General features: G+C 47.6%; 1 protein-coding gene across 1 annotated transcript in view; it reads left to right on the top strand.

Annotated features, from left to right (window-relative positions):
* The window catches only part of GCN1 (GCN1 activator of EIF2AK4), a 67,137-nt gene that overhangs the window by 1,653 nt on the left and 39,670 nt on the right, over positions 1–25,814 (top strand). Inside the window, exons 2-16 of the mRNA XM_054442452.2 lie at positions 2,302–2,404; positions 7,900–7,963; positions 8,543–8,674; positions 9,110–9,218; positions 13,784–13,882; positions 13,975–14,109; positions 14,983–15,051; positions 15,180–15,288; positions 16,515–16,589; positions 16,858–16,986; positions 17,516–17,566; positions 18,546–18,644; positions 18,891–19,064; positions 22,344–22,496; positions 24,336–24,428. Of these exons, the coding sequence (XP_054298427.1) occupies positions 2,302–2,404; positions 7,900–7,963; positions 8,543–8,674; positions 9,110–9,218; positions 13,784–13,882; positions 13,975–14,109; positions 14,983–15,051; positions 15,180–15,288; positions 16,515–16,589; positions 16,858–16,986; positions 17,516–17,566; positions 18,546–18,644; positions 18,891–19,064; positions 22,344–22,496; positions 24,336–24,428 (1,594 nt within the window). The remainder of the gene's footprint in view (positions 1–2,301; positions 2,405–7,899; positions 7,964–8,542; positions 8,675–9,109; positions 9,219–13,783; positions 13,883–13,974; positions 14,110–14,982; positions 15,052–15,179; positions 15,289–16,514; positions 16,590–16,857; positions 16,987–17,515; positions 17,567–18,545; positions 18,645–18,890; positions 19,065–22,343; positions 22,497–24,335; positions 24,429–25,814) is intronic.

The following is a 25,814-nucleotide window of genomic DNA, read 5'->3' as shown; positions in this document are numbered from 1 at the left end:
TGGCCAGGCTGGTCTCGAACTCCTGACCTCAGGTGATCCTTCTGCCTTGGCCTCCCAAAGTGCTGGGATTACAGGCATCCGCCACCATGCCCAGCTAATTTTTTTTGTATTTTTAGTAGAGATGGGGTTTCACCATGTTGGCCAGGATGGTCTCTATCTCCTGACCTTGTGATCCGCCCGCCTTGGCCTCCCAAAGTGCTGGGATTACAGGCGTGAGCCACCGCGCCCCGCCTTGTCTTCAGTATTCTAAAGGAAAATGATTTCAACCTAGAATTCTGTATTTGGCCAGAACATTTTCATACTTGCAAGGAGTTTACAAAATGGAGGATGTGCTTCACCCAAACACAAGAAAGTACATGTTCAGTGTGATAAACTGTGCCCCAGCTGTAGAGGATCACATGCCTAATTGGGGCAGGTCAGAAAACTCTGGGAGAGATTTCCTTAGGAAAGTGGAATTTGATGGAATACCTGATCTCCCCAAATGTACTGAGATTTAGACAAATGGCAAAAAGTTTGGGGTTTAATTATTTATAAGAACAGATAAAACAAGTCAAACTGAAGTGAGGTGGGAAAGGGTAATTATTAACACCAGGGGCATAAAAAAGCTGGGAAGAATCAGAGTTTATTAAATGGATGTTGAATGCCCTTTACATATAATGTAATCACTGACTACTGACCTAGCCTGTATATGAAACTGGGGACTTCCACTGGGGAAATGGGGAGGGTGTGTGATGGGGTCAGAGCAGGAAAGGGAGCTGTGGTGGAAAGGTAGCAAAACTGAAAAATCAAGAAGCACATGCAAGTTACCTCCATATTTAGAGATACTTAGATATATGGAGGTAACTACCCAAATATCCACCAGATCAACCTAAGGGTTGCCCATGGAGAGTGAGGGCAAGGGACTGGTTTTTATGGCAGACTTCTCAGAACTCTTTGGTTTTGACACTGTATGCATTTATGACTATAAAAACAAAAGACATTTTAAAGTTAAAACTACATCATTTATGTAGAAGACAGTTTTGGAAATCAGTTTGTTTTATTCATTGCCAATAGAATTATGGCAGGGATTTAAGCACGAAAAACTCAGCATTATTTTATTTCTGTGTGTACGCTTGACTCTTATGCTACTGATAAAGCCTGCCTGTGAAATACCCTCAAAAGAAAAAGATGATGACCCCACTGTGTTAAGTTACATGAGCCTTATCATGCCCTGCTCTACGGCTTATGAATCCACAACCTGTCCACTTGGTAGCTTGTAGAATATTGCTCAAGAGCAGGTTTTCAGGGATGTTTGCAAACTGCCCCCCCTCACTGGGTCTTATGCTTATGTCCCTATGCAGGGGACTGCAGCTGTGGTAACTCGATAGCTGTTGAAAGCTAAAAATTTGTTAGCATCAGTTTATAGACCTGTTTGGTTTCAAAGTTAGTTTCAAAAACGCAGGTGCTGTGGCTCTCGACTCCACTCTGAGCAGTGACTTCCTCTTTTGGAGATGGTTTCTTTCTCATTTGGAGATGGTTTCTTCATCGCCTATAAAACGGGGATACTGATGCCTCCCTTGCAGGTTTATTGGTAGTAGTAGCCAACTTTTTGCTTGGGATGAGAGTAGACGCCCCTTATACGCAATCTCATTTAAACCCCATAACAGTCATATGAGGTAGCTGCTATTGTCCGCATCTTGTAGATGAAAAAACTGAAGATTGGGCGAGTGACATTATTTGACTAAGTTTCCACAGCTAGTAAAAGGCAGAGCTGGGATCCAATCTCCTAACCTTTCCCCTTTTAGCCAGTGTGCTTATCCTCTGCCAGTGAGTTGCCAGGATGCTGACATTCCCTTTATGGGGAGGTTAAAGTGAGATAATGTAAAGGGAACATACTTGGCACGTACTAGGCCCTTGCTAGATTTTGGGTAGTTCTGAAGGGATATTTTCTTTTCAGAGGTCTTTGCCTTTCTTCTTATTGCCCGAGTTGAAATAAGGTATATTGATTTGTCGACTAGTTGAATTAAAGCAGTACATCTCAAGTGGGAGTGATTTTGCCTCCCAGGAGACATTTGACAATGTCACAACTGGGGCGGGTGGGGGAGGTGGGCTGCTACTGACATCGAGTGGGTAGAGACCTGGAATGCTGCTAAAAACACGGCCCCCACAACCAGAATTACCCGGCCCAAATTGTCACCAGTGGGGAGGTTGAGAAACCCCAGGTTAGAGACATCCCCAAATTCTACACCCACCCCTCAACACACACACTCATTGTTTTATAGTCTGACTAGTGAATTTTTCTCTGTTGTTTGGCATTCACAGGTTTCCGAGACACTAAAGCGTTTTGCAGGGAAGGTGACAACAGCCAGTGTAAAGGAACGGAGAGAAATCCTCAGTGAACTTGGGAAGTGTGTTGCTGGAAAAGGTATTTATTTTTCAGCCACATACCCTGGACAATATTCATTGTTTTTCTTTCTTTTTTTTTTTTTTGAGACAGAGTCTCTCACTGTTGCCCTGGCTGAAGTGCAATGGCATGATCTCAGCTCACTGCAACCTCCACCTCCTGGGTTCAAGCGATTTTCCTGCCCTCAGCCTCCCGAGTAGCTGGGATTACAGGTGCCCACACCATGCCTGGCTAATTTGTGTATTTTTAGTAGAGATGGGGTTTCTCGAATGACAGTGTTCCATATCAGGAACATTGATATGGCTGGCCTCAAATGACAATGTTCCATATCAAAAATAAATTGTGGTTTTTTTTTTTTTCTTCTTTTTGAGACAGAGTCTCACGATGTTGCCCAGGCTGGAGTGCAGTGGCATGCTCTCGGCTCACTACAACCTCTGCCTCACTGGTTCAGGCGATTCTCATGCCTCAGCCTCCCCAGTAGCTGGGATTACAGGTGTGCGCCACCACACCCAGCTAATTTTCGTTTTTTTTGTAGAGATGGGGTTTCACCATGTTGGCCAGGCTGGTCCTGAACTCCTGACCTCAAGTGATCCGCCTGCCTTGGCCTCTCAAAATGCCAGGGTTACAGGCACGAGCCACTGGGCCCAGCTGAAATTGCCTTTCTTTAGAACCATGGCCTTGGCCAGGCGCGGTGGCTCACGCCTGTAATCCCAGCACTTTGGGAGGCTGAGGCCGGCAGATCACAAGGTCAGGAGTTTGAGACCATCCTGGCCAACATGGTGAAACCCCGTCTCTATTAAAAAAAAAGTACAAAAATTAGCCAGTTGTGGTGGTGTGCACCTGTAATCCCAGCTAATTGGGAGGCTGAGGCAGGAGAATTGCTTGAACCTGGGAGGTGGAGGTTGCAGTGAGCCGAGATCATGCCACTGCACTCCAGCCTGGGCAACAGAGCGAGACTCCGTCTCAAAAAAAAAGCCCGGGTGTGGTGGCTCACGCCTGTAATCCCAACAGTTTGGGAGGCTGAGGCAGGTGGATCACGAGGTCAGGAGTTCGAGACCAGCCTGACCAACATGGTGAAACCCTGTCTGTACTGAAAACACAAAAATTAGCTGGGCGTGGTGATGCGCGCCTGTAATCCTAGCTACTCAGGAGGCTGAGGCAGGAGAATCGCTTCAACCTGGGAGGCAGTGGAGGTTGCAGTGAGCTGAGATCATGCTATTGCACTCCAGCCTGGGCGACAGAGCAAGACTCCGTCTCAAATAAAAAAGGAACCATGGCCTTCATCCCCCCTCCCTGCACAGCTTCTGCCTTTACTTTATTTCCTTGCTATAGTGTGAGTTGCAACAGTTAAAACTTTTGGGTTAGTGGAGAGTTTATTCATTCAGGTGTGAAAGCTATTTACACTTTTAACCATTTTGATTGGAAATAGTTAAAAAAGATAGCTAAAACCTTTCTCAAGTAGTATACGGAGTACAAAAACTTTTTTTTTTTTTTTTTTTTTGAGACAGAGTCTCGGGGTGTTGCCCAGGCTGGAGTGCAGTGGTGTGATCTCAGCTCACTGCAAGCTCCGCCTCCTGGGTTCATACCATTCTTCTGCCTCAGCCACCGGAGTAGCTGGGACTGCAGGTGCCTGCCACCATGTCTGTCTAATTTTTTGTATTTTTAGTAGAGACAGGGTTTCACCGTGTTAGCCAGGATGGTCTTGATCTCCTGACCTTGTGATCTGCCCAAAGTGCTGGGATTACAGGTGTGAGCCACCGCTCCCGGCCAAAACATTTTTTTTATGACTTGGGATATCATTTTTCCCAATCTGCGTTCCATGGAAGTCAGCAACATGGTAGTAGGTGATTGGCCAATAAAGGATTCCAAGATCAAATAAGTTGGGAGAGGTTTTTTTTTTTTGTTTTTTTTTTTTGTGAGACAGAGTCTCCCTCTGTCACCCAGGCTGGAGTGCTGTGGTGCGACCTCGGCTCACTGCAACCTCCGCCTCCCAGGTTCAAGTGATTCTCCTGCCTCAGCCTCCCAAGTAGCTGGGGTTACAGGCACCTGCCAGCACGCCCAGCTAATATTTGTATTTTTAGTAGAGATGGGGTTTCACCATGTTGGCCAGTCTGGTCTTGAACACCTAATCTCAGGTTATCCGCCCGTCTTGGCCTCCCAAAGTGCTGGGATTACAGGTGTCAGCCACCACGCCCAGCCTAGAGGTCATGTTTTTGATGTCCTCTTGGAATATTCGCAACAAGGTGTTTTCACTTTATTAAGCTTCCTTGGATTCAGTGTTTTCTTTGAACCTCTTTTTTGCTGAAAATCTGTTCAGGGTCTGGGGAACACATTTTGGGAAATGCTGAGCGTATCTCATTATCCTGATCTGCACCATAACCAAGGGATAGCTCTATGACTTATTAGAGTAAGACCATTTTGCCTTCACTCAATAAATTCTAGGGTTTTTTTTTTGTTTTTTTTTTTTTTCATTTCTTTTGGTATGTTTGTTTTTACTGTATAGCACTGGCTCTCAAAGTGTGGTCCCTGGACAGGCAGCATCAGCATCATCTTGGAACTTGTTAGAGATAAAAATTCTCAGCTCCATTGGAGCAACTCAAATCAGAAATCCTGGAGGTGCTGTAGCCCCAGCTACTTGGGAGGTTGAGAGGTGGGAGGATCACTTGAGCCCGGGAGGTTGAGGCTGCAGTGGTCCATGATTGTGCTACTGCTTTCCAGCCTGGGTGACAGAGTGAGACCCTGTGTCAAAAAAAAAAAAAAAAAAAAAAAAGATTGGGCACAGAACCCAGCATTTGTGTTTTAACAAGTCCTTTAGGTGATTCCTATGTTTACTAAAGTTTGAAAACCATGGCCATAGCTGGGCTCGGTGGCTCACACCTGTAATCCCAGCACTTTAGGAGGCCAAGGAGGTTGGATCACCTGAGGTCAGGAGTTCAAGACCAGTCTGGCCAACATGGTGAAACCCTGTCTCAACTAAAAATACAAAAAAATTAGCTGGGCGTTGTGGTGGGCACCTGTAATCCCAGCTACTTTGGGAGGCTGAGGCAGGAGAATCGCTTGAACCTGGGAGGCGGAGGTTGCAGTGAGCTGAGATTAAGCCATTGCACTCCAGCCTGGGCGACAAGAACGAAACTCTGTCTCAAAAAAAAGAGAAAATCCTGGCCATATAGATTGGGTCTCCCTTTCTGTCCACTTTCACTTCCTATTTCTGCCACTTCACCCAGCTTCTCATTTGCTGCTTCTGACCTACTTATGCCTAGTAAGATACCCAAGCTTGTAAACTTGCTGTTTGTGAGCGTCTCAGAGATTCTCTTGTGTGTTAATGCTTCAATGTATGAGTTTTATGGCATCCTCAAAGGTTTTTCTGGTCACTTTCCCAGCAGAGCCCTCTGGTTAGAAAAGGCAGCCATGTGATACCAATCTTTCCAGTCACAGGCCTCTAGTGCAGCAGTCAGTGATGAAGGGCTCAGATGGGCTGTGCCACTTCCAGGCTGTGTGACCTGCTTCAAGTTACTTCACCTCTCTGAGCCTGTTTCTTTGCTTTGAACATGGAGATAGCAGTAGTACTTCCCTGATAGGTTGGAGTAAATGTAATGCATTGTCTGGCTATGGTAAGCTCACAGTGTATGTTAGCTGTTATTGTCATTGTCTTAGCCACAACCTGTTTCTAGCGCCAGTCATTCTTTTCCCCAGTTACTGAAATAGCCCCAAATCACATGGACCAATGCGGTGGTGAGGGCCCTGGGGAAACGGCGTCCCTGTACCTCATTCATTTCTCTTCCATCATTCAGGTGCCTGAAGTGTGAGGAATGGTATGGGCCTCCTGCTCTCAGGTTCTTCCTACACCCAGTATAAGTCTGTCTTACACTGCAGGTTAAATTTCCTCCTCCTCAGACGCTCCTCCCTTTTGTTTACATGCTTCACTGTGTCATGCAGCACTTGTCACAGGCTGGCTTTCCAACATTATTGAGCACTCTTTTTTTTTTGAGATGGAGTCTCGCTCTGTCTCCTGGGCTGGAGTGCAGTGGCGCCATCTCTGCTCACTGCACCCTCCACTTTCTGGGTTCAAGCGATTCTCCTTGCAGCCTCAATCTCCCAGGCTTAGGTGATCCTCCCACCTCAGCCTCCTGAGTAACTGGGATTACAGACATGTGTCACCATGCCCAGGTAATTTTTGTATTTTTAGGAGAGACGGGGTTTCGCCGTGTTGGCCAGGCTGGTCTCAAGTTATCCTCCCACCTCAGGGTGACCCCAGGTCACCTCCTGACCTCAAGTGATCCGCCCACCTTGGCCTCCCAAAGTGCTGGGATTACAGATGTGAGCCCTGCGCCCAGCCATATTGAGCACTCTTGTTCAACCAGGAGTTGAACTCTTTCTGCCCAGAGTTAGAGTGTATCTGTTTCACTCCAGAGTTAGTTAGGGTGTATCTGTTTCACTCTGACTGGCTGGCTTGGTTTCCCATTACTTGGTTTCTTCATTTAAAAATGGGCTTAATCCGGGTGCGGTGGCTCACGCCTGTAATCCTAGCACTTTGGGAGGCTGAGGTAGGTGTATCACAAGGTCACAAGTTTGAGACCAGCATGGCCAACAGGGTAAAACCCCGTCTCTACTAAAAATACAAAAATTAACTGGGCGTGGTGGCGCGCACCTTTAGTCCCAGCTACTCGGGTGGCTAAAGCAGGAGAATCACTTGAACCTGGGAGGCGGAGGTTGCAGTAAGCCGAGATCACACTACTGCACTCCAGCCGGGGCGATAGAGTGAGACTCCGTCTGAAAAATCAAAGCGGGGGGGGTGGGGGCCCTTAATAACAGTGCCCACCTTATATGGATTAAGTGAGTGAATGTGTATGAATGATCCAGAGCACGGTCTGGCGTCTTGTAAGCACTAAGAGCTAGGGTGTTATTAGTCTCCTCTTTTCTTCCTCATGTGGTCTGAATAGGTATTATGCCTTCTTAACCCTGCCGTCCACATGTATCTCCCTCTCTTTCCATTTTTCCAGAGCCTACTAATCTGTCAGGCCAAGCTTATGTGTCCTTCGGACTTTCAGAAACACTCCAGTTATAGGTGTTCTTCCCTTTTCTGGTCCCTCATAGTACTTCAATGTTGTACTGTTTTTTAAACTGTTTATTAGAATGAATGTATGTAAAGAAAGGTACGCCTCCTAATGGAACAGCTCACTGAATCATCACATGTTAAACACCAGTATAACCAGCACCCAGATCAAGAAGTAGAATAATTCCAGCACTCCTGAACCTCCTCTTGATGGCATGTGAGGTTTCGAGGCCACTTTTATTTTCTTAGTTTCGTTCATTTAGCAAATGTCTACCCAAAGCTTTTCTGTACCAGACGTTTTCCTAGAGTCCTGTTTTGTTGTTTCTTTTTCTTCTTGGGTAGGAAAGTCTTAAATATATGGGGAGTGTCCAGTGGGCTGAGATCATGTCTGGCAGAATACCTGACTCCAGCAGCTTACCAAGTCATTTTTATTGACTGCTGTCTGTGTAATCTCTGGTTTCAGATCTGCCAGAGGGAGCAGTGAAGGGGCTCTGCAAATTGTTCTGCCTGACTCTGCATCGATATAGGTGAGTCCCAGCCAAAGGCCCCATATCTGGAGCACTTTGTACATAGAGGGGATTTAGGGTAGTGGTTAGAGCCCAGGTTAGAGCCAGATTGCCTGGTGCCAAATCTGGACTATGTCACATCCTAGCCGTTAGATCCTGGGCAAGTTACTTAACCTCTCTGTGCCTCAGTTTCCTTGTCTGCAGAATGGGGATGGTGCCATTCTCTGTCTCATGGGTGGTTGTTAGTAAGCGTGAGGTGCCTGGAACAGTTGCCTGCTGTGCCATAGTGGTCAGTGTGTTTATGCTGCCATTAGTCATGTGTGTTAAATCTTCTGGCCTACTTTGAGACCGTTATAACCGCTCCATAAATGTAGGTGCTGCCCTTACACACTCAATGGCTTATTTGCCCTTATGAGATACTTTTAGAACTCTAGGAGGAGGTGAGTTTATCTAGTTATTTCCTAATCCCTCCTCTGTGATCTACTGGAATATGGTGTGATCAGTTTCTCCTGAGAAAGACCAGTGTGTGGCCTGAGCAGCCTTGGCCCTGCCTCTGCCTGAGGTCTGCATGTTCACCTTTCCCTTTGCCTCTTCCCCTAGAGATGCAGCCTCCCGCAGGGCCCTGCAGGCAGCCATCCAGCAGTTGGCTGAGGCCCAACCAGAAGCCACTGCTAAGAACCTTCTACACTCTCTGCAGTCTTCCGGTATAGGCTCCAAAGCAGGTGTTCCCAGGTAAGAGGTAAAAGTTGTGGCCCCCTGAGGATGGGTACAGTCCTGCTCAGGAGAAGCTGATGCAGTTGACTGTGCACCAGAGGGAGGAGCCAGGATAGCAAGCTTAGTGGAGAAAACCACTTTCCCGAGGAGCAGGGTTGGGAAACAGTGGAAGCAAGGCTATTTTGAGGGGAACCAGTTGCCCACCAGGCCCCTAATGGTGGAAGCCGTCTGTTTGTTTTTATAGTTGTCAGTGCCAGGAGATGGGAGTTTGGCCACTGAAGCCTGGACTTTTTGTCCTGAATTGCCACAGATGGTTTGTGGGGAACTGGTTTCAAAGTTCTGTTCCACGAGGTCAAGGGAGGGTCCTGCATTACCAGGCGGGGCCTTAGGGACAGTGTTTGTCCTCAAGGTGGAGGCTGCTGCTCTGAACTCACCCCCAACTCTGCTCTACAGTAAGAGCAGTGGCTCTGCCGCCTTGCTGGCCTTGACCTGGACCTGCCTCCTGGTGCGCATTGTCTTTCCATCGAGAGCCAAGCGACAAGGGGACATCTGGAACAAACTGGTAGGTTCCCTGTGTCTCTGAAGTAGCAAGGGTCAGCTTTCTGCCAGGAGTTAGAGCATGTTTCAGCACCTTCTTGGTGCCAAGTGCTTTTCTGGGTGCTGGGTGACCAGACACTCTGAGTTGTCCCGAGGTGTGTGGCTTTGGTGGATGGCCATGGGTGCAGCATAATCACATTGTTTGGTGTATTAGACATTTTGGAGCTTCTCTGTCAGTCATGGTGCTAGGCACTAGAAATGCAGTGATGGACAACAGAAATGAGGCCCCTGATTTCATGGCATGTGTGGAAGCCGTGACAGGCCGGAGTTGGGAAGACAGCCAAAAAGCAAGTAGACTAGAAAATATCATAGTGTAAATCCTCTTGGTTTTTTCTGGCTAATCATTCCATTCCCTGTGTTTGATTTCAGTGCTGAACTGGTGAATGGAATGGATTTCTTGTCTTGGTTTTGGTTCTTAAATTCCCTCTTTCCATTCTCTACCTGCCCTTTCCACATTCTCTTCTTTTTCTTTCCACATGTCTGCTCACCAGGTTGGGAGGTGAGCAGAGCAGAAATGTACCTGGGTAGGCTTAGTGTAGGTCATGAGGAGTGGTTTTTTTTTTTTGAGACGGAGTCTTGCTCTGTTGCCCAGGCTGGAGTGCAGTGGTGTGGTGTCGGCTCACTGCAACCTCTGCCTCCTGGGTTCAAGCGATTCTCCTGCCTCAGCCTCCTGAGTAGCTGGGATTACAGGTGCCTGCCACCATGCCTGGCTAATTTTTTTGTGTTTTTAGTGGAGACGGTTTTTCCATGGTGGCCAGGCTGGCCTTGAACTCCTGACCTCAGATGATCCGCCTGCCTTGGCCTCCCAAAGTGTTGGGATTACAGGCGTGAGCCACTTTGCCTGGCCTTGGATCTGATTCTTGTCCATGAGACTTGGCTGAATCACTTAACTTCTGAGCCCATTTCCTCATTTGCAAAGTGGGAAAGAAAATACTACTCACCCTGTCCGCCTCAAAGAGTTGTCGTAAAGCCAGGTTTAGTTGAGGGTTGAGATGACTGTGGAAACTGGAGAGTCCCAGGCAGGTAGGTGCCAGTGATGACTGGCCTTAGGAAACACAAGTACCGCTCCATGAAGCAGCCTGCTAGTTAGATAGAGGGCTGCATCCCCGGGAGCTTATCCAGCACACCTCTGGGGACAAACATGGAATGGTTCTCAGTATAATTGATTGATGATGGATTAGAATGCTGAAACCTTGAGGGTCAAGGATTATGTATTGTTGTGAGCTGGGACTCTCTTGGATCCCCTTCAGGGAATGGGTGTCATTGTTACCAAAAGCCTCCTTGTAAGAAGGGGCAAGCTCATTGGCTTATCTGCACTGAGTGGTTTTTTTTGTTTTGTTTTGTTTCTTTTTTTTTGAGAGACAGAGTATAATTCTGTCACTCAGGTTGGAATGCAGTGGCGCAATCTCAGCTCACTGCAACCTCTGCCTCCCAGGCTCAAGCAGTTCTCAACCCTCAGCTTCCTGAGTGTAACTGGGACTATATGTGCATGCCACCACACCTGGCTAATTTTTGTATTTTTAGTAGAGATGGGATTTCACCATGTTGGCCAGGCTAGTCTCAAATTCCTGACCTCAGGTGATCCCGTCTATCTCAGCCTCCCAAAGTGCAGAGATTACAGGTATGAGGCATTGTGCCCAGCCTACTTTTTTTTTTTTTTTTTTTTTTTTTTTTGAGATGGAGTTTCACTCTTGTTGCGTAGGCTGAGAGTGCAATGGTGCGATCTTGGCTCACTGCAACCTCTGCCTCCCGGATTCAAGTGATTCTCCTGCCTCAGCCTCCCAAGTGGCTGGGATTACAGGCATGTGCCACCATGCCCGGCTAGTTTTGTATTTTTAATAGAGATGGGGTTTCTCTATGTTGGTCAGGCTGGTCTCGAACTCCCGACCGCAGGTGATCCACCCGCCTCGGCCTCCCAAAGTGCTAGGATCACAGGCATGAGCCACCGCACCTGGTCATGCCCAGCCTACTTTTAAAAAAATATATTTAAAATTTTTTTTTTACACACCGTGATTCTGCAGGCTTTTTTTTTTTTTTTTGAGACAAAGATCTTGCTCTGTCACCCAGGCTGGAGCACAGTGGCATGATCTCAGCTCACTGCAGCCTTGACCTCCTGGGCTCAAGTGATCCTTCTGTCACAGCCTCCTGAGTAGCTGGGACTACAGGCATGCTGGTGTATGCCTGGCTAATTTTTGTATTTTTTTAGAGATGGGGTTTTCTTTCATTGCCCAGGTTGGTCTCGAACTCCTGGGCTCAAGGGAACCACCTGCTTCGGTCTTCTGAAGTGCTGGGTTTATAGGCGTGAGTCACCATGCCCAGCCAGTAATCCTTTCTATACCACGCTATATATAGGGAGTCCTCTGTTGTTTACGGTTTTTTATTGTTACTAACAGTGCTGCAAAGAATAACCTTGTACATATGCCATTTTGTATACATGCAAATGGAATTTATCAGCATTGCTTTCCACAAGCGTATCTGCTTTCTTTCTTTTTTTTTTTTTTTTTGAGACGGAGTCTCGCTCTGTTGCCCAGGCTGGAGTGCAGTGGCGCAATCTTGCAATCTTGGCTCAGTGCAAGCTCCACCTCCCGGGTTCACGCCATTCTCCTGCCTCAGCCTCCCGAGTAGCTGGGACTACAGGCGCCTGCCACCGTGCCCAGCTAATTTTTTTTGTATTTTTAGTAGAGACAGGGTTTCACCGTGTTAGCCAGGATGGTCTCGATCTCCTGACCTCGTGATCTGCCCGCCTTGGCCTCCCAAAGTGCTGGGATTACAGGCGTGAGCCACCGCGCCCGGCCACAAGTGTATCTGTTTTCTGAGGGTGGCAGTTCACACGACTCACTAGTGACCTTGGGCATTTATGGCACATAAAGCCTCTGAGATTTTTGTTTGTTTTTTTTTGAGACAGAGTCTTTGTCGCCAGGCTGGAGTGCAGTGGCGCTATCTCGGCTCACTGCAAACTCCACCTCCTGGGTTCAAGCAATTTTCCTCCTGAGTAGCTGGGACTACAGGCGCCTGCCACCACGCCCGGCTAATTTTTGTATTTTTAGTAGCGACAGGGTTTCACCATGTTGGCCAGGATGGTCTCGATCTCTTGACCTTGTGATCTGCCTGCCTCAGCCTCCCAAAGTGTTGGGATTACAGGCGTGAACCATCGCACCTGGCCTTTTTTTTTGAGATGGAGTTTCGCTCTTGTTGCCCAGGCTGGAGTGCAAAGGCGTGATCTCGGCTCACCGCAACCTCTGCCTCCTGGGTTCAAGCGATTCTCCTGCCTCAGCCTCCTGAGTAGCTTGGATTACAGGCATGCGCCACCATGCCCAGCTAATTTTGTATTTTTAGTAGAGACGAGGTTTCTCCATGTTGGTCTCGAACTCTCGACCTCAGGTGATCTGCCTGCCTCGGCCTCCCAGAGTGCTGGGATTACAGGTGTGAGCCACTAGGCCTGGCAGCCTGTGAGATTTTTTTAGTCAAGGACCTATTATGTATGTCAATTTGGGTTGGACGGTGTGAGCTCCATGCAGTTCGAATCCCCATATCACGATGCACCTCTGTATTCACAGTGCTCAGCATAGAGCCTGCCATGTAGTCAGTGGTCAGTAAGTATTTGTGGAATTAATGAAGAACAGGTCAAGGCAGATAAGTAAATGAAACAGGACCCTTATTCTTTTCCTGCATGGCACTTAAACCTCACTGAAATTGTATGTTCATTTGTGTATTTATTTGTTTAATATCTCTTTTTTCCTCTGAATTCTAAGGTACATGAAAGCAGGGACCGGCTGGGCGCAGTGGCTCACGCCTGTAATCCCAGCACTTTGGGAGGCCGAGGCGGGCGGATCACAAGGTCAGGAGATCGAGACCATCCTGGCTAACACGGTGAAACCCCGTCTCTACTAAAAATACAAAAAATTAGACAGGCGTGGTGGTGGACACCTGTAGTCCCAGCTACTCGGGAGGCTGAGGCAGGAGAATGGCGTGAACCCGTGAGGTGGAGCTTGCAGTGAGCTGAGATCGCACCACTGCACTCCAGCCTGGGTGACAGAGCGAGACTCTGTCTCAAAAAAAAAAAGAAAAAAAATTAGCTGGGCATGGTGGCACGCACCTGTAGTCCCAGCTACTTGGGAGGCTGAGGCGGGAGAATCACTTGAACCCGGGAGGCGGAGGTTGCAGTGAGCTGAGATCGTGCCACTGCACTCCAGCCTGGCGACAGAGCGAGACTCCGTCTTAAAAAAAAAAAAAAAAAAAAAGCAGGGACCATGTCTATCTTCCTCCCCCTTGTGCCTTCATTGTCTGACTCATAATAGGTGATCACCAAATATTTACTAAACGAACACTAGAGGGAACAGTGTCGTTAAAGGACAGAACTAAATGTGTGGGGTGGAGGGAAGAGGATCTGGCTGGAGTTGAGTGGGAGAAGCTGAGTGGAGATGAAGCCAGGATTTGGAGGGGCTGATGGAGGTCTTTGCAGGCTGTGAGGGCCATGGGACCCTCAATCTCGTGTCCCACCTTGACCTGAGTCTTTCCTGGTCCTGGCAGGTGGAAGTGCAGTGCCTGCTCTTGCTGGAGGTGCTGGGTGGCTCCCACAAGCACGCCGTGGATGGTGCTGTGAAGAAACTCACGAAGCTGTGGAAAGAGGTGACAGGACTGCAGGGGTTGGTGGGCATTGCTTCTTCCATGCCACTCCCCCACTGCCATCTTAAACACCTGCCTGGCACTTTCCTCTTCAGAACCCCGGGCTGGTGGAACAGTACTTCTCAGCCATTCTCAGCCTAGAGCCCAACCAGAACTATGCCGGCATGCTGGGGCTGCTGGTGCAGTTCTGCACGAGCCACAAGGAGATGGACGTGGTCAGTCAGCACAAGGCAAGTGCCAAGGCGGAGTGACTGTGGGTTTGCTACGTTGGGGATGTTGGGAGCTCGCTGGAGGGAAGGAATGGGAACCTGCTTTGCCCTGGTGACCCTAGCTGTTGACCTCATCTGAAACTTGTTGGTTTTCTCCTGTGAGACTCTGGCCTTTTGCCATGATACATGAACTTCTAGGAGTTGGAAAGTTTCCCTTCTGTTTCTGGCTTGGGTGATAGTTTGCTTGTTCATGCAGTCACTTATTCATCCCAGTTGAGCGGCTGCCATGTTCTAGGCACTGTGCCCAGTGTTGGGGGTACACCAGCGAATAAGGGAGCTATGACCCCTGCCCCCATGGAACTGAGTCTGAGAAACTGACATTAAACAGATAGTCTAGCTAATTATAACTAGTATGTGCTGCAAAGGGAAAGTGTGAGAAGTCGTGAGACTCCACAACGGAAGGACCTGATTTAGGCTGTGGATCAGAGAACACATCTCTCTAAAGAAGGAACTTTGAGAGTGAAGAGGAATTAGCAAGGTCAAGATGTGAGGCAGAGCATTTTGGGCAGAAGAAGCAGCCTGCGGGCAGGAAGAGAGAGGAGGCGAGCGGGGTTGGAGTGGCAGGAATGGGTTAGAGTGAGACGCAGCCAGCTGAGTGGTGGGCAGGGCCTTATAAGCCATACAGAGGACTTTGGACTTTATCCCAGGGGGCCATGGAAAGCTGTGGAAGGGTTTTAAGTGGGGTTGCATGATCAGTGGGACCTCTATGCTTAACACTGAAATTTGGGGCATTGATTTGTATTTTTTGGAGGCACTCTCACAAGAGGGACCCCTTAGGCCAGTGATGAGATATTTGAGAATGTCAGGATCTAACCAGAGCTTTGTGTTCTCTAGAGCGCCCTACTGGACTTTTACATGAAGAACATCCTGATGAGCAAAGTCAAGCCTCCGAAGTACCTGTTGGTGAGCGAGAGGTGGACGTTACTCACCTGGACAACTGATCCCATTTTCAATTCTGGGATGCTGAACTATTTTTTGCTTCTTGGTCTGTTCCCATGAGGGCTAGGTGCCTTATTCCTTTTTCTTTGTAGGATAGCTGTGCCCCTCTGCTCCGATACCTATCCCACTCTGAATTTAAGGATCTGATACTGCCCACCATACAGAAGTCCTTACTGAGGAGTCCCGAGAATGTTATTGAAAGTAGGTTGCTGTCAACCAGGATGGTGGGAGGGAGATGAGTTGCCTCTATCTCTGTTCCCGATATTTGGCAACAAGAAGTGTGTGTGGTAGCAGGGAGGGAAGGGCGATGTATTTACTGTTTATCTTGTTGGGACCTTGGGAGAGAGATTGGGGACCTTTTGCGATTATGTTGAAAGCCAGATGCATTGGCTCACACCTGTAATCCCAGCACTTTGGGAGGCGGCGGTGGGCAGATCACTTGAGCGCAGGAGCTCAACTCGGGAGGCTGATGTGGGAGGATAGCTTGAACCCAGGAAGTGGAAGTTGCAGTGAGCCAAGATGGCAACACTGCATTCCATCCAGCCTGGGTGACAGAGTGAGGCCCCATCTCAAAAAACAAGAGGCTGGGCGCAGTGGCTCATGCCTGTAATCCCAGCAGTTTGGGAGGCTGAGGCAGGTGGATCACCTGAGGTCAGGAGTTTGAAACCAGCCTGACCAACATGGTTAAACCCCGTCTCTAATAAAAATTCAAAAAAAATTAGGCGTGGTGGCACATGCCTGTAGTCCTAGCTACTTGGGAAACTGAGGCAGGAAAATCACTTGAAACCGGGAGGTGGAGGTTGCAGTGAGGCAAGATCATGCCATTATACTCCAGCCTGGGCGACAGAGCCAGACCCTGTCCAAAAAAAAAAAGGAGAAAATGTCATGGGCTCTCTTGTTAGAAGAATGCACAAAAGTATATCCACTAAGAATACTGCATATAATTTTAGGGGTTCAAGAACCCACTGGATCAGTTCATAGCTTTATATAGATGCTAGCCATTGTTCTGATTCCCAGAAAATATCAAGTGTTCACTTTCAGAGTTGAGTGGAAGAAAACAAAATATCCTCTTACCCCTCCACCTCCCCTAAAGAACTTTCTGGAGACCATTCAGGTTAAGAACCTCCTCTCTAGACATTCTGGAGTTAGTATGGATGTGGCACTTGAGATCATGGGATCTGAGGGTTGAGTCTCTGTCCTTGTGTATCTTAGTAAAATGTGTTGGTGGGATGTTGGAAAGGCAATTTTTGCTGATCGGGATGGGGAGGTATACAGCTTTTCAGCAGAGCTTTGGGACTACTCATGTAGCCTGTAGAGATGAAGGGCCAGACAGCAGGCCTAGTGGCATTTGCTGGGGAGTAAGGGAACAATTATCTGTTGAATTTATTGCTTAGACTGACATGGTCAGTGCTTTCTGTCTCCCTTAGCTATTTCTAGTCTGCTGGCATCAGTGACGCTTGACCTCAGCCAGTATGCCATGGACATCGTGAAAGGACTGGCTGGTGAGTATCCCAGCCCCTCTCTAGCCTATAAGTGTCACCTTGGGTTTGGTTGTACTTGTCCTAATTGTTGTAGCAGGGGTAGGGGACAGCTCAGGATAGTAATAAGGCCCTAACCTAAACTACATTGACATTGGCAGTTTCTTTCTTGAGATGATTTGAATGAGAGCAAACAGCTAGTACTGAAGAGATGGGGGCATGGAAAAGACAAAGACGGAAGTCTGGATGCTCAGTTGTTGGCTGCTTCTGAGTAGTGGCTTTGTGTGTCCAGGTCACCTGAAATCCAACAGTCCCCGCCTGATGGATGAAGCTGTGCTGGCACTGCGGAACCTGGCACGCCAGTGCAGTGACTCTTCGGCCATGGAATCCCTGACCAAGCACCTATTTGCTATCCTCGGAGGTGAGCAAGCCCTCTTGGCCATGCGAGTGGTTGAGGCGTGGCCCCTGGTATTTCCCTCAACTGGGATCTGAAGGGGACTTGATGCTCCAAGTCTGCTTGTGGCAAGGCTGTGTGGCCAGGAGGACATCACACTGGAATGTGAATGTGTGTGAATGAACAAAACCCTGCACGGGGTGGTGTGGATGGGGTGATCTCAGGTTTTTCGTTTTTAAGATACACATTTTTGTAGGCATAGCAGAAAAAACTAAAGGAAATACACCAGAAAAGAAATGTCTTTGAGTAGTGGAGACATGATTGCCTTTTAAATGTTTTTCTTTATATTTTTTCTGTTTCTCAAGTTTTTTGTAGGAACATTCCTTTTTGAGTCAGAAAGCAAAAGGCTAGTAAAAGTTATTTTAAACCCAGCTTCACAACACAAAGGCTACTTCTGGAATCAGAAACCATATCGTGGCATCACACACGTGACTGCATTGTTCACTCTCTTGGAAATATGAATGTGAATGTGAATGTTTGCTGTCTCTCCTCTCAGGCTCGGAAGGAAAACTAACTGTTGTAGCCCAGAAGATGAGCGTCCTCTCAGGTATAGGATTTCTTTTTTTTTTTTTTTGAGAGAAAGTCTTGCTGTGTCATCTAGGATAGAGTGCAGTGGCGCCATCTCAGCTCACTGCAATCTCTGCCTCCCAGGTTCAGGTGATCCTCATGCCTCAGCCTCCTTAGTAGCTGGGATTACTGGTGCGCACCACCACGCCAGCTAATTTTAGTAGAGATGGGGTTTCACCATATTGGCCAGGCTGGTCGTGAACTCCTGGCATCAAGTGATCTGCCCGCCTCAGCCTCCCAAAGTGCTGGGATTACAGGCAGGTACAGGATTTCTCTGCCAGGAGTAGAGCTGTGATCTAGTAGTAGATAAGCTTTTTTTTTTTTTTTTTTTTTTTTCGAGATGGAGTTTCTCTCTGTCGTCAGGCTGGAGTGCAGTGACACAATCTTGGCTCACTGCAACCTCCGCCTCCTGGGTTCAAGCAATCCTCCTGCCTCAGCCTCTTGAGTAGCTGGGACTACAGGTGCGCACCACCACATCCAGCTAATTTTTTTGTATTTTTAGTAGAGACGGGGTTTCACCACATTGGCCAGGATGGTCTCGATCTCGACCTCATGATCCGCCTGCCTCAGCCTCCCGAAGTGCTGGGATTACAGGCGTGAGCCACCGCGCCTGGCCTAGTAGTAGATAAGCTTTAACATAACTCTTAGGTAAGGCGAAGCCTTCTTTGCATCTTGACTCCTGTGACCATCTTGGGTCCAGCCTGCCTCCCAGGACCCTGCTGCTTGCATGCTTGACGAGAGGGACTTGTTCAGGTCTAGCAAGAGGCTTGGCTTCTATAGAAGGCAGGAGGTGTAGAGGGGGCATTGAAGGAAGATCAATAATGGCCAAAGGAGAGGTATGCCTGCTGGAGACACAGAAGAGGTCTGTGACCCAGAGTGCAGAGGTGGCAGCAATAGGAAGACTTGCCTCTTTGTGGTTCTGTGCTGATAAGGGACTGAACAGGGAATCTGCCTTTTAGGGATTGGGAGCGTCAGTCATCATGTGGTGTCCGGACCTTCCAGTCAGGTCCTGAATGGGATCGTGGCTGAGCTGTTCATCCCGTTCCTTCAGCAGGAAGGTAATTCTGTGCAACATGGTGAGCATGCGTTCTGTACTCATCCTTGACTGTGGTTTTTCACAGTTGGAGCTTTCCTTCCATAAACCTCTCCTAAAGACACACCTCCCTCAGAGAGCAAGGCTCGGAGCTGTCTGAAATATCACTGCTTCCTCCCGCTTGTACTCTGGCTTGTTTTTTGCACTGCTTGCAATGATTTGACATGGTTATAAGACACTGGACTGACTGGACTTCTGCTTTTTGCCCTAGTTCATGAAGGGACCTTGGTACACGCTGTCTCAGTCCTGGCTCTCTGGTGTAACCGATTCACTACGGAAGTGCCCAAGAAGCTCACTGAATGGTTCAAAAAAGCTTTCAGCCTTAAAACCTCCACATCTGCGGTGAGGCACGCCTATCTGCAGTGCATGTTGGCCTCTTACCGGGGTAAGACAACTCCTAGGGCTAGTGTCCAGGCCTTCCTGCAGAGGTTACCGAGTCTTTAGGGTATTAATAGTGTTCCCGCTTTCCCTGTTAGTTCAGCTTATTTTGCACCATTTATTTCTTCCTGAAATAAATGAGAGCATTGGGCTTAGCCCAAAATCCGAATTCAGTCTTCACAACAAATTCTGGCTTCTCCCCTTTGTCAGACTTTCAAAGTACAAAGCTTTATTCAGAGAGGACCAGAACCAGAACTTGTCACTACAGTATCTGAAATCATGGAGAAATGACTCAGATAAGACTGGTTTAAGGGCTGGGTGCGGTGGCTCACACCTGTAATCCCAGCACTTTGGGAGGCCGAGGCGGGCAGATCACCTGAGGGCAGGAGTTCAAGACCAACATGGCGAGAACTCGTCTCTACTAAAAATACAAAAATTAGCTGGGCATGGTGGCGGGCAACTGTAATCCCAGCTATGTGGGAGGCTGAGGCAGGGAGAATTGAACCCGGTAGATGGAGGCTGCAGTGAGCCGAGATTGCGCCATTGTACTCCAGCCTGGGCAACACAGCAAGACTCTGTCTCAAAAAAAAAAAAAAAAAAAAAGACTGGTTTAAAAAATCCAACTTCATGTAAACTTTACTCTGGACTTATTAAAAATGACCACCACCCTTCCTTCAGTGTTGAGGAACCTACTGTCATTTGGGCAAGCAGAGCTGGGGGAAAATTTCAAATCTGTATAGGAGCTTGGTCTCCAAGCTATAAACCTCTAATACTGATTTCCATCTCAGAGATATGCTTGTATTTCTTTTTAAAAAGATTTAAACTTATGAGCTGTATTTAAAGAAGCATCTAGGAGAGGCTCACGCCTACCAGCGCTTTGAGAGGCCGAGGCGGGTGGATCACCTGAGGTCAGGAGTTCGAGACCAGCCTGGCCAACATGGTATAACCTTGTCTCTACAAAAATACAAAAATTAGCCAGGCATGATGACAGGTGCTTGTAATCCCAGCTACTCGGGAGACTGAGGCAGGAGAATCGCTTGAGTCCAGGAGGCAGAGGTTGCAGTGAGCCGAGATCAAGCCATTGCACTCCTGCCTGGGTGACAGAGTGATACTCTGTCTCAAAAAAGAAAAAGAAACATCTAGGAGATTCCAGGGCCTCCTCTTGAGAGGGGACCCCCTTCTGTGTGAAATGTCTTGTCTGAAGAACTTTGTACTCACATATTTCTTTTAATGATAAGGGAAGAAGAATCTGACCATAAGAGATTTTTGCAGTGAGTTGAAAGCAATAAATCTTTTTCTGAAATATGTCTCCCAGCTCAGAATCATAGATCATCTTTGTGCAGTGGTTTGTGAGGTTTATTCAAACCACAGGTAGTGCTGATTGAAGTCACAGATTTTCCGTGGGTAGAAATGTACACTCAATACATTTTCAGCTGCTTTAGGGATATAGTGAACTCACATCCATGACTTAAAAACAGTCTATGAGGCCAGGCGAGCTGGCTCACGCCTGTAGTCCTGGCACTTTGGGAGGCTGAGGTGGGAGGATTGCTTGAGCCCAGGAGTTTGAGACCAGCCTGGGCAACAAAGTGAGACCCCCATCTCTACAAAAAAATTAAAAAAATAGCTGGGCATGGTGGTACATGCCTGTGGTCCCAGCTACACAGGAGGCTGAGGCAGCGGGATTGCTTGAGCCCAGGAGTTCAAGATCAGCCAGGGAAACATAGCAAGATTCTGTTCTCTAAAGTACTGTATATATCAGTTTGCGTTATTGCTGCATTGAATGACCATCAATTGTAGGTGGGACCTTGAATTGTAGATGGCAAAAACTTGGTTTTACCTAGTTTCTTCAGCTTGAGCTAGTTCTGCTCGTTGCATTTATTTTTAATTTATTTTTTAAAAAAGGAATGCAGAGTGCCAGAACTCAATGCTCATTGCTTTTAAAATAAGCATAATATAAAATAAACCTTTTAAAAACAAAACAAAAATAAACCTTTGTAATAAAGATTTCTTGGATTCAAGTCTAAAACATTATCTGGAAAACTGCTTTCATTGTGAAATGTTCTGATGTACCCATTTAGTAGCTATGGAAACATGGAACAACAAACCCGGGTGTTGGGGTGGGAAGGAAGAAAACATGTGCTTTTTTTTTGAGATGGAGTTTCTCTATGTCACCCAGGCTGGAGTGTAGTGGCGCGATCTCAGCTCACTGAAACCTCCGCCTCCTGGGTTTAAGCGATTCTCCAACCTCAGCCTCCTGAGTAGCTGGGATTACAGATGCCTGGCTAATTTTTGTATTTTTTAATAGAGACAGGGTTTTGCCATGTTGGCCAGGCTGGTCTTGAACTCCTGAGCTTGGGTGATCTGCTTGCCTCGGCCTCCCAAAGTGTTGGGATTATAGGCATGAGCCACCGCACCCAGCCAAACTAGTTTTAACTGGTTTCTCTTTTTTTTTTTCTTGGAGATGGGGTCTCGTTCTATCGCCCAGGCTGGAGTGCAATGGCACAATCTCGGCTCACTGCAACCTCTGCCTCCTGGGTTCAAGCGATTCTCTTGCTGCGGCCTCCTGAGTAGCTGGGATTACAGGCGCGCGCCACCCCACCCGGCTAAGACAGGGTTTCACCATATTGGTCAGGCTGGTCTGGAATTCCTGACTTCATGATCCCTCCTGCCTCAGCCTGCCAAAGTGCTGGGCTTACAGGCGTGAGCCACCGTGCTTGGCTTCCTTTTTTTTTTTTTTTTTAAATGAGTTTAGTTCAGAGGTCAGCGGATTTGGACTCAAAAATTTAGAATTTGGGTCCAAAGGTCATCTGTATGGGGGAAGAGTACCAGATGGGAATTGATAGGATTGAGGGTGGCTCTGACTTGCCTCAACTAGCCGTGTGACCTTGAGCAACACACCTAATGTCTCTGCTTATCCATCAGTTGAATAACTGGACCACGCCCAGCTAATTTTGTATTTTTAATAGAGACGGGGTTTCTCCATGTTGGTCAGGCTGGTCTCGAACTCCCAAACTCAGGTGATCCACCCGCCTCGGCCTCCCAAAGTGCTGGGATTACAGAAGTGAGCTGCCACACCTGGCCGTAAGGATTATCTTTCTGCCTCTAATTTTGTGGCTGTAGAATTTGATTTAAGTTTTGATTTCACTTCACTTCTTTTTGAGATATTTGAAAAATCAACTGAAGGGTTTTAGTCGTCTGGTTAACAGCTGGTTAGATAAATCCTTTCTCAGTCCTGTCATTTCCAAGGATCAGGATGTCCTTTAAGGTGCGTGTCCTCTCTCCACAGGTGACACACTGTTGCAGGCCCTGGACTTACTGCCCTTGCTCGTCCAGACAGTGGAGAAGGCAGCCTCCCAAAGCACTCAGGTTCCCACCGTCACTGAAGGGGTTGCCGCAGCCTTGTTGCTCTTGAAGCTGTCGGTGGCTGACTCACAGGCTGGTATGAGTCCAGAGGTGTCCAGGATGGTAGAGACAGGGGCCTCTGACAAGAGTCCTTGGGAGGTGTGTCTTGATATTCAGGGTTAGCTTGGTCCTGACCACACTGGATCAGCCACAGGTTTGCTCGTCATCTGCAGGATGAACCTCAGGGTTGCATGGGCAGTGGGAATGTAGTCTCGGGACTGTGTCACTGTCCTCCTTCATTCTGTTGCTCCAGTGCTACACGGGCTTGTAGATGATACCAAGATGGACCAGGGTTTAGTATTGGGACTGTTTGTTTCAGTTGGTTATACATTCATACAGTACAAAATTCAAAAGGATATAACATGAGAAGCTTCCCCTTAGCCCTGTCTTTTCCTGTAGCCGTTAAGTTTCCCTCTGTAAACAGTGTTACCAATTTTGCACTTTGGGAGGCCAAGGCGGGTGGATCACGAAGTCAGGATTTCGAGACCATCCTGGCCAACATGGTGAAACGCCGTCTTTACTAAAAATACAAAAATTAGCTGGATGTGGTGGCGCATGCCTGTAATCTCAGCTACTCGGGAGGCTGAGGCAGGAGAATCGCTTGAACCCAGGAGGCGTAGGTTGCAGTGAGCTGGGATTGTGCCACTGTACTCCAGCCTGGGTAGCACAGTGAGACTTTGTCTAAGAAAGAAGAAACAGTATTACCAATTTTATGTCCAGAGATAGTGTGTTATGTAATTGAACATGCTGGGGAACATACTCTATATACCATATTATTTATAATATATAATATATATACTATATATATCTTCGAAATGATTCCAAATCAGTACGTCAGAAAGAGCTTTCTCATTATTTTTTGTGGCTGCATCATATTTCAGGCTTTCTTTTTTTTTTTTCTGAGACAGAGTCTCGCTCTGTCGCCCAGGTTGGAGTGCAGTGGCACGATCTCATCTCACTGCAAGCTCTGCCTCCTGCCTCAGCCTCCCGAGTAGCTGGGACTACAGGCGCTATGCCGCCACGCGCAGCTAATTTTTTGTATTTTTAGTAGAGACAGGGTTTCATTGTGTTAGCCAGGATGGTCTCGATCTCCTGACCTTGTGATCCGCCCACCTCGGCCTCCCAACGTGCTGGGATTACAGGCGTGAGCCACCGTGCCCAGCCAGGCTTTCTTTATTTCATCTCCCAATCTCTGCACTGGGACACACCTGAACTTACTCCTTTGGTTAGGAATGGAGCTCAGCTCTCCTCATGTAATATCGTGTTCCCACTGTGGCCACGCAAGGCACTGGGCTACCTGGGGGAATGCTAAGATGAACATGACCTTCTTCAGCAAATTTCAGGGTGCTTACTTCACAGTGGGAGTGAGGAAATACAGAAATATATCCGTAGCTTAAGACAAAATGTGGCATTAGAGCAGTTTTGAAAGAGAGATTGCTTTTAGTTGGGGGGATGGGTATTGGGAAGGGCTTCATGGAGGAAGCATTTGAACTGGTACCCTGAAGCCTGGGAGGGATTTCATTATCCTGAAGGGATGGCCCAGTGTGAGTCCAAACAGCCCCAGTCAGGGAAGGGCAGGGAAAGCCAGAGTCTGTAAACCTCAGATATTCCAGCTTGGCGCCTGGGGTGGATGGGAATTCCGGATGAGAAGCAGTTCACCTAGGCTCCTGTAGGCAGCAGAGAACCACCGAAGAGTTTCATACAGGAGGTGATACCAGAAGGACTGAGGTCAGTTCCCCAAATGGAAGAGCACTGAGCCTCCTGCTGCAGAGGAGGGTTTGTCAGCAAAGCCCACCCCAGCAGCTTCAGGATGGAGTGGATCAGCTCTGGGGGATGTGGTGAGCTGCGTCGTGGGGTAACCTTTTGTTTCTTGCAGAGGCTAAACTGAGCAGTTTCTGGCAGCTGATTGTGGATGAGAAAAAGCAGGTTTTCACTTCTGAGAAATTCCTGGTCATGGCTTCAGAGGATGGTAAGTTATTCCACGCTTAGTTGAACTCGGGATTGAGGCAAAGTCTCTTTGGAAAATCTTCAGAGAGGACCCTTTCTTGACCAACCAGTCAGGTCTGCAAAAACCTGGACCAGAGTGATCTGGCCAACAGCTTAGCTGTTGTAGGAATAAATTCATTCCTGTAGGGAATGTAAGGTTAGGGAAATGGGACTTGGGAGATGTATGGAGACAGAGCAGTAATGGCTGTGGAGCTACGATATGAGCTGTAATTATAGCTGATTGGGTAATTGGTGCTGTCTTGGAGGTTTTCTTGTGTTAAGGCAGCTGAGAAGCTCTTGTGGAGTCTGGCAGGCTCTACTCCCCCACCAAGAGACACAAAAACTACTGGTTTCTATCCTGGCAGAAAAGGAACAGTTGAATTTTAAATGTCTGTTTAATATTCTACGTTGCCTTAGGAGTGTCTGCCACTAATTGGTGATTTGAAGAGTCTTTTGACTCATAAATCGCAGCATTCCATTAATGAGCTACAACTGTTAGTCATTTCCTGGTTTTAGAAAAATTTTTAGCTAAATTTTGAAAAGGAAATAGACTAATGTAATTCAAAAATAGATACAAGAGGGTCTACATTGAAAATTATACCCCTGCTTTGATATCTGGCTACCCAGTTCCTCGGCTATAGATAACCAATTTTATTAGCTTCTTCTGTAGCCTTGATATTTTATATATATGCAAGTAAATACCTGTATATGTTTGTTCTCTACCTTTTTTACACAAATGGTAGTGTGTCTGCCGTATGTACTGTGCTTTCTAGACCTGGAAATGAGTCCATGTCAGTACATAATGAACTTCATCATTCTTTTTTTTTTTTGAGATGGAGTTTCGCTCTTGTTGCTCAGGCTGGAGTGCGGTAGCGCGATCTCAGCCCACCGCAACCTCTCCCCCTGGGTTCAAGCAGTTGTCTTGCCTCAGCCTCCCGAATAGCTGGGATTACAGGCATGTGCCACTACCACCAGGCTAATTTTGTATTTTTTTTTTTTCTTAGTAGAGATGGGGTTTCTCCATGTTGGTCAGGCTGGTCTCGAACTCCCGACCTCAGGTGATCTGCCTGCCTCGGCCTCCCAAAGTGCTGGGATTACAGGCATGAGCCACCATGCCTGGCCTCTTTTTAGAACTTCATAGTAATTTGTTGTTGTTGAGACAGGATCTCACTCTGTTGCCCAGGCTGGAGTGCAGCGGCACAGTCGTGGCTCACTGCAGCCTCGACCTCCCTGGTCTCAGGTGTTCCTCCCACCTCAGCTTCCTGAGTAGCTGGGACTACAGGTGCACACCACCACATCCGCCTAATTTTTTTTTTTTTTTTTTTTTTTAAGAGACGGGGGTTTTACCATGTTGCCCGGGCTGACCGTG

This window comes from Pongo pygmaeus, chromosome 10 (genome assembly GCF_028885625.2).
Source record: "Pongo pygmaeus isolate AG05252 chromosome 10, NHGRI_mPonPyg2-v2.0_pri, whole genome shotgun sequence".
Classification (NCBI taxonomy): domain Eukaryota; kingdom Metazoa; phylum Chordata; class Mammalia; order Primates; family Hominidae; genus Pongo; species Pongo pygmaeus.
The sequence above is the reverse complement of the archived record's forward strand: the minus strand, read 5'-3'. Positions and strand labels throughout refer to the sequence as shown.